Below are 12,076 nucleotides of genomic sequence, written 5' to 3' on the forward strand. Positions count from 1 at the left end.
ACATAGATCTAGTCTAACTAAATATCCTATTGGCATAAGGCCAAGGCACACATAGAGAATATCCTAGAATATGTTACACATTATTCAAGACTCAAAGATAAAAGAAAACATAATTTATTCTAAAAATAAACTTTTATATTTTTATACTTATTAGGATTGTTATTGTAATAAATATTTGAATCTTTAAAATAGGGAAACTATTGAATTTGGTATACAAAATTTTTAGAGATTTTGAGTTTTGCTTCTCTATTAGGTAGAAAATATAAAGAAGCGGTTAAACTTGCTCTAATCATGCAATTGGAGGAGGATGCGAGGTGCCTAGAACACTAGCAACTTCAGCTCCTGCCAGAACGAATCAAACGTGTTGCGGGAAGATGGCATCACCATCACCGCAGTAGACACCATGGCAGGAGACAACATCGAAGCAAACAACGTCACTGCAGCAGCACTTACATGCCCAAAGAAAAACCCAAGCCCACCTAGGACCACACGGATCAAACTCATCTTATTGAAATGCACCGACGCCGTTCACCGACCGTAACCATTTTTACCATCGCTGCCGTCGGTAGATTCAGCTTTCCGTCGTTACCCATACAGACCATCATAGTCCCGAGGTCATCCTAGTTCTTCGACGGTCGTTACCAACCCACTCACAGCCTTCAAACTTGTAAACACGAAATCCCTGCAACTCCTTCGCTATCAGCGTCATCTGAAGAGGATCACCACCGTCACCGCAGTCACCCACAGCAGCAGGTCTACACCACCAGATTTTCGTGGAGTCCTGATCCACATCAACACTACTGACATTGAATCTTATCATTCCGCCGTCGCCAATCGGATCCTTGAAAACACCAGGGTCCAAATCCGGTAATAGATATCGGATTCCAACTTCACAATCAAGCACAACAGCCCATCGGCAAAAACCAACAAAATTCACCGGAGCAGATCCCCATCGCCCACTTCGCAATTTTTTTTTATCGGGAAAAATTATTACGTTTTAATTTTTTTATCTTTTATATATATATATATAACAAAATCAAAAAATAAAGGTTACATTGGTCATTTCTTGACCAAAACATAACTACCGTTAGTGTTTTTAACGGATTTAACGCCCCAGATACGAATGTTAGATCAGGTTAAGAACGTGAAATACCGTTCTGAAACTGAGATATCAAAATTTAACAACTCTAAAAGGTGAAACATTATTTAGACAATTTTTCCAAACGATTAATAAAAAAATCTTCAGTTGGTCCTTAATAGTCCTCGTTAGAACCCCTCCCCTACTATACACATTCTCTTTGCCTTCTTTCGTTTTTGAGGGTTTGATATGTTGGAGAAAAAAATTTCATACAAAATTAATGCGGGAATATCACAGAGAATTAAAGCACTACCCCACATAAGCAGAAACCCACCGCAACAAAAGCTCACAAAACAGAAAGTAACAGGTAGTCTACCGCTGAGTAACTGGTATTACTAGTATTCAAAAAGTAATACTGGCTCAGCTGAGACTCATTGAGCTACATTCTTGACATCTGCAAAATTCAATCAACCCCAGAAGGGCTTTTCCTTAGAAGTTATACTAACACGAGTTACTGTCCTTGACCATTCATAGTGAAGCATTTGCAATAGCCTTGATTTGTTTCTTGCTCTTCACCCCAAAGGATCAACCCCATAATCCTCTGCATTTCCCAAATAACCATAGGGATAATTTGCTTTGTCATGCTCTAGATCTTGCTTTGCATTACTGCTGTTGCTGAGGCGAAGAGAACTGGTATTCCACCACTCAGCCTTCCCATGTTTGTTATCGGCAAACAGCTTGTGAAGCCTTTCTGCTTCTTGCAAACCAGAATACGTAGGCTTGAACTTCACCACCATGACACTCCCATCGGCAGGTTCCCCACAGTACACATTGGTCTTCCCCCCAACCAATCCCATCCCTGCAATTTAGTTGGAAGAAACTAACCATAACATGAAAGAACAAAAATAGATCAAGCAAATAGAAAAACATTTTATACAAAACAAACCAACATTTGGCCAACCATAAAGTTCAACTAGCAAAAGTGTTTAAAAGAGGCATCAAATTGCACAGAAGACCTGAGTAGAGAGCCTACAGACAACCATCAAGATTTATTCATATTGAAACTAATAGATGAGGCCCATGATCAATACTTTAAGATTTGGAAAATCATTCCCCTTCCCATTGTACTGGTATTAGCAAATCATTTTGATGCTGTGAACAAATCAAGAATAGAAGAAGCAATAGTTTAACAAAGAAAATAGGAAAAAAAAAAAAAAAAAGAAAGAAAGGTGGAAATGTCTATCCTAGCTGGTATAAGATCCTGAAAAATCATAAAAAATTACTATTGAAAAACAATAACCTCAGTGACGAAATGACACTTGCCTGTTAGTACGGCCTCAAGACCTTCAACCATTACCGTCTGCCTTCCACCTTCAGGCTTTTCATTCGCTAAGGAACTATTGTGTATGACAACAACAGGAGGCCAGATAACTAGGTCCTCCTTCAAAGCCAAGGCTTTTGCATCCGGCAGCTTCTGCTGAACCCACCTACCATTCGAGACTGCTGCACTGTCCCATCCCAAGAGCACACAAAGTGCTTTATGAAAGCCCAAGTGCTCTGCTCTGTAACCAATCTTTGGTGAGCTGAAGGCATGCCTTGCTATGGTTTCCGTTTCTACAAACTCATTATTGCTGAAACGACAGAAAAAAGATGTAAGTGATCATTAAGGCATTCCATTAAAGCCTACCAACTACAGTAAAACCTCGATAAATGAATGTTCGATTAAATAATAAATATCTCATTATTCATTTATAGAGGTTTTACTGTACGTAGGACAACTATGTCATTGCAACATTATGATGTGGTACATGAGGTGAATGCAATATATATTCCTAGGTGGGACTCAGGTAGTATAAGTTTAGCTTCCATTAAAACCTACATTGATTACGTAGACCGTGGAGCCTGTGACTAAAAGTGCAGCATAGAAATTCTGTTGAAGCCTACCTGTATTAATTCAGTATTATGTGGCAGGACAATGGGTGAATGGAGAATGAAGACCAACTTAATGGTTTGCAAATTAGAAACAAATCCGTAGCTTGTGCATGTTATTGTTCATGCATGAAGTTCAGCTATTAACAAGAACGCTTTCGTAAACAAGTAGTTCTCTAAGCTGAAATCACCCAACTCACTTCTGCTTCTCCAAGTTATTTATGCTTACAACATAAGAGCAATTGGACAGTAGCAAAAAAAATGACGTCTTCAGCAACACTACGGCAAATAATACACCAATTAAAAACAATGACCAGAACTCCTATGTTGAACATCTCAGAAATATTGACCCTCACATGAGTAATTACCCAAACAAGTACTTGAACCTCATGAGAAAACTAGACTTTCAAATGATTTCAAATTAATTGAGAAGTTCTTTTGGTGAAATATACAAGTGTTATAATGTTTATCTTATACAACTTAAAACGATTGGTATTGTATTTCATGTTTCTCAAACAACAGAGATCACCATTAAAAAATTTCCATATCAAACTGAACGTTAATGCAAATAAAACAAAATAGAGTGGATTCACATGCTAGCATACTTCTGACAAAACTTGCAACTCAGCTTTCCAACTTTCAGTTACCCATATGATTATGTACCCATCTATTTTTCAAATTCACGTAGAAGATCCATGAAATGTAACAGAAAAGTGCAACACTGTCAAGCAATGGCCCCTCCAAAATTGCAACAATCCATTAATGCATAATGTCTCAAGGAAGAAGAAAAATAATGGTGACTTATGAAGAGTTGATGACAAAAGCAGAGAATGAATGCATAGATGTTTGGGAATCCCAATCCTATAAATAGTGGCAACAGCAAGTTTCCAGTATAAGGAAACAAAAAAGTAGTAAATCCCAGTTGGCAGACAAGGGAGAGGATAACATAGACAGTATAGTTATGACAATATTTGGAAGAGTATGCATTATAAGATGATGATGTTCTGATGGCAACAGCGAGTAATTGTAACTTCTAAGGACCTGATGCCTTTTTCTTCCGTATGTAGCTACAAGATGAACTAGGGCTGAAGATCTTTAGTAAACACCTCAAATTTATAATTTATTAAAAGACAGAAATATAATCCTCTGAAAGCACAGGACTGAACTGACTCCTCAAATATTCAACTATTACAGCACCATATCATAAACAAACTTCCCTGCTTTACCCACCAAACAAACCCAACAAAAAAAAAAGTCTAACAAAAGTTCTTCCACAATAATCAGTTCAAAGACACAGTTCAATCTTCAGTATTTCATTACAATATCAATAACTCACAACCATCAGAATGTCATTAAGAAACTAATGCTACCCCAATATGTTCTCAGTCAGATATATTAAATAAAACACAAAGATCAATAGAACCTGAACACATGAAACCTTACCAGGTTATATGATTTGAAAAGTGCCGGAAGCCACAATATCTAAGAATGCTGAGATTCCATGCACCGCGGATAAAATAGCAAGCAAACAAAAATAAAGTAGAAGAGAGAGATTACCGCAGAGGGATTTCTAACATGAAGGTAGTTCATAATACTGAAAGGGGATGGTAAACATATACTATCATATCTCAGTATCTACTACCAATGTTCAAGGTTCAAGGTGCTTCAACTTCATGACACATGGACCAGAGAATAAATAAAATTCACTAGACAGCGATGGAGGGCAGGAGAGAGGAAAATCTAAGGGAAAACTACTCGTGCAGGCATCATAACACATGAATATGAGTTTTCTATGCTCTCATTTCAAATTCTATTGCCAAAATTTTGGCATTGTCCATTTAACAGCATATTTTCCCTTGTTTCCAATCCACTTACAGGGAAGTCACTACCAATTATGGGAGCAAAGAAAATGCCTTAACTCATTCCTAACTGGTCCCAGATGCATTCTCAACTATTTGGTTACTCCAAGAGGTCACAGACTGCTATAATTTGAAAGTCTCGCTCTTCTGATGGGAAGAGATAGTCTCCGTTTCTCTTTCTACGTTGTTCTCACTTTCCATCAACCTTTTACATCATCTTTTGGGCTGTCAGTGGGAGTTCCATCGTACCAGAGCCCGTGAAATCTAGATACCTGGAACCTAGCCTAGGCCAATTATTCTCATCATCCCCAAGGCAGAGTTCAAACCCTTTAACCTCACCACTTGACGTTTAAAGGTTTCACGTCAAAACCTTCAAGACAGATCAAATTTCAGAAAATCGCCCCCACATAACCCAGACTTCAAAATCTATGTGTAGCTAGTTATCTTGTTCAGGAAGATAAGTATAACTTAAAAATCAAACCTAGATGCCTTTCTATCAGATATGAAATTGCTATAAGAGTTAAAATTAAACTTAAAAACAAATAACGACTTGGATGACAGACCTGGCACAGACGCAACACTTCCCTCCTCTTCCTTCCATGAATTGTCTTCTTTGAGTTGGGTTCTCAATCAAAATTTTAATGAACTTAATAAAGGCATCATCTATCATCCGCTTGAACTCCTTAGAGTCTTCAGAGGGCTCTTTCTTTGCAGCTTCCACATTAACTTTTGAATGACTATCCCCTTCAGGACAAATGCTTCCACTACAATCACCTTTCTTAACATTTGGAAGAGTCTTCCCATGAGGATGACTGCTTCCGGTAACAGCTGGCTTAACTTTTGAAAGACTGTCCATCTCGACTTGTGGAAGAGCACTCTTCTGAGGATGAATGTTCTCAGTAACAGCATCTGTCTTAACTTTTATAAAGACATCCCCTTTAGGATGAATGCTTTCACCGAAACCATCTATTTTTATTATCCGAGATTTGTATTGTTCTGGAGGTTTGCAACCTGAGATGTTGACACGAGGATCATTTGGAGAAGGCCCCAAACGCATCTTCACACTGCCAGGTGATTTCATAGGTGGTCCCAAACAAGTCTTTATGTTTCCAGGTGATAATCTGGGAGGTCCCAAACGAGTCTTTATGTTTCCAGTTGATAATTTGGGAGGTCCCAAACGCTCCTTTACATGTATCCTAGCTTCTGATTGTTCGCCAAAATGTTCTTGCATAGATGCTGGCAATTCAGAATTCAGGTTGTTGATATGCTCAGCATTCCATTGGTCCTCTCCATAGTTCATGCGCCACAGTTGTTCTCCACAGGTTGTAAGGCCTTTATCATTGCTCTGTTGGTCCTTTCCATTATTCACACCCCAAAGTTGCTCGCCATAGGCTGTCGCACCTTGATCATTGTTCCATTGATCCACTCCGGAGATCACGCCTCGATGGATGTTACATTGATCCTCTCCAGAGGTCACACCTTGTGCAATGCTCCTTTGATCCACTCCACAGGTCACAACTTGGTCAATTGAACCTTCTGCAATGTTCCCTTGATCCACTTCACGGGTCACACCTTGATCAATGTTCCATTGATCATCTCCACATATCAGATTTTGCTCCATCCTCCATTGGTCATCTCCACAGGCAGCAGCATATTGTTGAATATCTTCATTAGCAAATTGCTGCTGAATATCTTCAGTAGTAGTCAACGATATGTCGACTTCATAGCTCGAGTTCAGTACATTACTAGAGGGGTTCAAATCAGGGAAGAACATAGACTTTGAGTGATTGCCGGATTGTTGCTGCTTCATGGCTTCTTTTTTCAATGCCCACCTTTTCACAGGGGTCATGGATGCCAGGCTTTCGGCTTCTGCCAACCTCTGTTGGCAACCACCATAAGCCTCGAGCAAGCCTTGTTCTTCATCAGGCAGGGCTGATGTCTGTACGTTGCCTTCATATGATAAAGGCTCGACCTCTCTTTCATGACCAACATCTACTCCTAATCTGAAGCCGTGGATTTCATTGTTCCAAGATACCTCTGTTCTTGACTCCGAAAATTCATCATGAGGGATTGATGGTTCACTTGTAGATTGATGATTGGGAAACATATTTGTTGGTTCCATATCATCATGATATTGTTCCAACTGGCAATTGTCATGAGTGCTTGCTCCAACAGAGCCATTGCTACCACCAACCCTCTGCACAACAGAATCCGTAACAGTCAGCCTCAAATGACTAGGAGACCTTGGGTCTTCTCCAACACTAGCCATCTTCGTATAGAGTAAGTCGAGAAGGAACAAGGCATTCATATCACCATTGTCATTTCTTTTCATTCCAGAACCCTTGTGGTCCCTACTCATTTCCTTTTCTGGGCTCTGCTGTGCCCACCTAGGGTGCACCAACTCATTCTTTCTTGGTGTTTGATCATGAGAATATCCACCGTGGCCAACAGATCCCTCAGCCATTTCTCTGCTCTTGTTAACCTCATCTCCAGCCCAAAAAGCCTCATTCAAAGCAATTGGTGAATTCCTATGGTTGTGTCTTGGTGTATGTCCTCCAGAATATCCAGCACAGCTAACAGGCCCCTCAGCCATTGTTCTGCTTCTACCACAGGAATATCCACCATGGCCAATAGGACCCTCAACAATAGCTCTGCTGTTGGTAAACGCATCTGAAGCTCGAAAACCCTCATTCAAATCAATTGGTGAACTTCCATTGCTGTGTATTGGTGTCTGTCCTCGAGAGTATTCAGCACGGCCAACAGGCCCCTCACCCCTTACTCTGCTTCTGCTGTGAAAACCCTCATTCAAAGCTTCCGATGAAGCTGCATTGTCTGCTAACTCACTCTGTCTAGTTGTTTGACCTTGAAAATATCCAGCATGGCCGACAGGCCTCTCAGCCATTACTCTGCTTTTGGTAAACTCATCTGAAGTGCGAAAACTCTCATTCAAAGCAATTGGTAAACTCCCATGGTTGTGTGTTGGAGTGCATCCTAGAGAACATTCGGCATGGCCAACAGGCCCCTCAGCCATTGCTCTGCTTCTGCTGCAAAAACCCTCAGTCAAAGCTTCTGATGGACCATTGTCATCAAACTCAATGCGTCTCGCTGTTAGACCTTGACAATATCCATCATGGCCCCTTTCTCTGCTTCTGCTGTGAAAACGCTCAGTCAAAGCTTCTGATGAAGCCTCATTGCCTACCACCTCATTGTGTCTAACTGTTTGACCTTGAGAACATCCACCATGAACCGTTTCTCTGCTTCTGATGAATTCGCCACCGAAACCAAAACCCTCATTAGCAATTGATGAACCTCCATAGTCCACCAACTCATTGAATCTAGGCATGTGACCTCGAGCATATCCACCATGGCCGATTGGCATCTCAGCCATTGCACGGTGAAAACCCTCCTTCACAGCCATTGATGAATACCCACTTCCAGAAGTTAAGCTAGCCTCCTCTTCCAGAGCCCTATATGAGATTGGGCGGCAGTCCTCCGCATTTTCTTGGAAACCAAGATTTGATTTGGGCAATGGTGACGTGTAGCCACCATGATCAAAACCCCCATATTGCTTAATCTGGTCCACACCCAAACCCCTTCCCCCATAACCAATTTCATAATCCAGTCTATTGCTATAATCAAACTCGGGTCGGGTCAGAACCCTCAGGTTAGAACCCTGATTCGGATTCTGGGCCAGCAGATTGTTCCACTGAAACTTCATCGACATTGATTCACATTGACGCAAGTCGCCGCTCAAATGCGTCTGCGGCGGTTTGAGCGGCCGCCTATCTGTATCGCCGTCTTCATAGTACTCTCTCCCGGCCAGATTTTCCGTCCGGTCCGAACCCGAAACCCATCCCGAGTACGGACGTCGGTTTCCCTCCGTCGTATCGCGATCGTTAGTCGAAGACCAAGCCGCAAAGTCGCGAAACCTCCGCTTCTTCATCGTCGGGCAAAACGAGAGATGATACGCCGGAACGACGCCGTATGGGAGTGGCGGAGTTCCGAAGCGGATTTTCAAAACCCTAGAAAAAATGTGTTTGATCGTGTTTAGAGGAGGGAGGTGTAAGAGAATAGAGAAGAGAGAAGGTGGGGATGAAACGGTGGCGTTTTGGGGGGGGGCGTGAAGGTGACGGTGACGGCGACGGCGGCGGTGGCGGTTTTGGGTTGTGGGATGGAGAATCGGGAGCGCCGAGAATTTTGTGAGGGAATGGAATGAGCGAAGGGTTTTTGAGTTTATTGGGGAGTGTAGAGGGAGTTGTGATCGGGTGCGGGTGGGTTTCGTGGAGCTGATGACGTTGCGTGAGGTAATTGGGTGGAGTGGAGGTTGCGGAATAGGGCATGGGCTATTGACACGTCCAATCAAGGGTTCAATCATCAGATATTTGCGTGATCTTGTCCACATGGGATTGTGGCTTTGGTTTCGAGGGCGGGATTTGCATCCTTGGCTTTTGACTTTTAATATTTTGAAAAATTGACTTAAAAGTTAAAACTTCTATAGGACTCTTCCTTCTTCTCAAACTTCTTTAGGACTCTTCCTTCTTCATTTCAAAAAAAAAAAAAAAACTACGCTCGGTGGTGATGGTGGTGGTATGCACGAATGGCTTGATGCTGATTGGAACCGGAAGGAAAGGACTATCCTAGGTCTCGTTTGGTTCATAAAAAAGAAAGTGATTTTATTTGGTTTAAAAGTTTGAATTCTCATTTTTTATTGGTGCTGACTGTTGAAAGATACTCAAAGATGTTTTACTTTAAAAAAAAAAATAATAATAATAATAATAATAAAACATTTCTAAACTTTATTTCTCTTGACTAGAGCGAGCTAAGGTGTAATTGTGTTTTGATCATGACATTTGATATTCAAAATTGAGTATTGTGTTTAATGAATCTTGCTTCCAAAAAACAAAGATGTGAGGTACCTGCAAAATGTATATTGATACTCAAGATACCGATATTTCAAATTGCGTGCAATAAGTGCTTTATGAGTTGGTTGTTTATCTTGGATGTTTGATTTTCGAGATATATTTAGGGTGTTGAAATTTACACACCCAAATTTACACACCTTTTCTAATTTTTTAATAATATCTATCTCTCATCTCTTTTCGTTTCCAAAAATACCTTCCAATTAGATTTTTTAATTTTCTTTTTTCTTTCTCTCTCCACACCGACGGTCTCTCTTATCTCATCGATCTCTCTCTCTCGTTAGCTCTGCTCTTGCACATTTGTGAAATCAATTTTCATTCTGAGATTGAATACTAATTACCAATATAGATGTATGACCCATCTTTGCCTCTTGTGTCACACCCCAATTTTCGAAGGATAAATTTTCAAAAATTTGGGCATGATATATCTTAAAATCTTAATATCCCAAAACCTGCTCAACAACTATCAAACTAAAAACAAATACTGGAAATGTAAATGTCAACAAACTCAATAACTGAGTTAAACATTATATCTCCTTAATTACATCAACTTTAAAAGTCTAGTAATAATAACGTCACTCACAAGAGCTTAAAGACAAAATAACAAAATAACAAAATATACAAATAATTGTACATTGTCTAAAACCCAACTCCTAAGCCACCGCTTCAACCCTGCTGATCATCACCTGCAAGTCTAACCCCTACACCATGAATTGGTGCACCGGGTTATAAACAACAAACCCGGTAAGCTAAAAAGCCCGTATGAGTAACTCCCAAAATATATCTCAACCCAACAACACACAAAATAAAACCGGAAATTCCTGCTTAGAACTTAGTTCAGGAATTGCCTCAACAATAAAAATTTAAAGAAAGAAATTAAGAAAACATAACAATTCACAAAACAATCAATCATAAGAGAATCCTGCAAATAATGAAGTTCAGGAATTCCACTAAAAAATCACACAAATAAGAATTGAAGAATCTCATGCATTAAGCATAGTTCAGGAGATACTCAAAACAAATTAAATGACAACAATTAAGAACAAAGTTAAAACCACATTTTCAACACTTTCACAAATAACATGTACCCATGAGTCCCAGATATAAATAAATACCTCTCATGACCTACAACAACAATTTTGTGCACCCATGGGTCCCAGATACCATAAGGTATCTCCCATGACCTACACCGACAGACGGACTAGAGCTCTATTCCTAACCGTAACCAATCACCCGACCAAAGGCTTGGAACCCAGTTTGATTGTCCAATATCACATCACAAAATAATAATAGCGTCATAACCGTAACCAATCACCCGATTAAAAGCTTGGAACCCAGTTTGACTATCTACACAACAATTCTCAAAAAGAGTAGAATCATCATAACCGCAACCAATCACCCGATTAAGGGCTTGGAACCCAGTTTGACTATCTACTTGTTTTATCTCACCTAAGAGCCGTTGGCGATCAAGCTCATTTATTTTTTAAAAACAAACAATAACATATTCTTTAATACAACATCATCAACAACACAAAAAGCACATCATAAAAATTATATCCTTCCACATAGATATATTTATATGCACAAGACATGGTTATTCCCACAAGAATAACTTATCAACAACCAAAAATACTATAATTTTATGAACCTTAAAAATAATCATATACTTGGAAAACTTGTTTTATCTTACTTATGAGCCGTTGGCGATCAAGCTCATTTATTTTAAAACAACCAAAAGAAATAAAATATTTTAAGTTAAAATCATCAACAATAATCATCATCATTTTATCAACAAAAACCTTATCATCATCACTATCAACATCATAATAATCATTATCAACAACACAATAATTATCACCATCATCATCATCATCATTCAAAATCACCATCATAATGAATATCGAAACCAACATCACAATCATCATCATAATCAACATCCAAAAATAAAAAGGTCACAAGTGGACCTTGGTGAGATTTTACTCACCTAATAAGCCCGCTGCAATTTCCACAACAACAAGAGCAAGCCAAAACACTACCTCACAAATCACCTAAAAACACACAATTAAAACCTTAGTAACTAAAATACTATAGGTTATCACAATACCCTCAACTAACCCTTAGCTCAAGGGAAGACAACTTTTCAAAGTCGTCGAACTTAGAGACCCAAAATGGCTGCCTCTAATCCTCAAATCCTAACTCAACCCTCAACCAAACATAATAATTAACTTAAAGTCCTGTCATGCAAACCTTGCTCACAACCTAGGAATTCTACATCTCAACAAGCTCACAAC

At 39.6% G+C, this 12,076-nt stretch overlaps 1 protein-coding gene across 1 annotated transcript; it reads right to left on the bottom strand.

Moving 5' to 3' along the window:
* Window positions 1–1,239: 1,239 nt before the first annotated feature.
* LOC101314820 lies at window positions 1,240–5,480 on the bottom strand. The gene is made up of 3 exons (XM_004291499.1): window positions 5,430–5,480; window positions 2,402–2,709; window positions 1,240–1,937 (listed from the first exon to the last, which is right to left on the bottom strand). Exons 1-3 carry the CDS (start codon window positions 5,465–5,467, stop codon window positions 1,651–1,653), a joined length of 633 nt encoding a protein of 210 aa, XP_004291547.1. The 5' UTR covers window positions 5,468–5,480; the 3' UTR covers window positions 1,240–1,650.
* Window positions 5,481–12,076: the final 6,596 nt, after the last annotated feature.

The sequence above is a fragment of the Fragaria vesca genome, linkage group LG2, assembly GCF_000184155.1.
Source record: "Fragaria vesca subsp. vesca linkage group LG2, FraVesHawaii_1.0, whole genome shotgun sequence".
Taxonomy (NCBI): domain Eukaryota; kingdom Viridiplantae; phylum Streptophyta; class Magnoliopsida; order Rosales; family Rosaceae; genus Fragaria; species Fragaria vesca.

Bases quoted from the DNA above. Each gene is read 5' to 3' on its own strand.
- LOC101314820 (XM_004291499.1), bottom strand. From the start codon at position 5,467: ATGGAAGGAAGAGGAGGGAAGTGTTGCGTCTGTGCCAG. The intron at 2,710-5,429 runs GTCTGTCATCCA...CTGTCGTTTCAG, and splicing joins AAGTGTTGCGTCTGTGCCAG to CAATAATGAGTTTGTAGAAA. The intron at 1,938-2,401 runs GCAAGTGTCATT...ACTAAATTGCAG, and splicing joins TCTTGAGGCCGTACTAACAG to GGATGGGATTGGTTGGGGGG.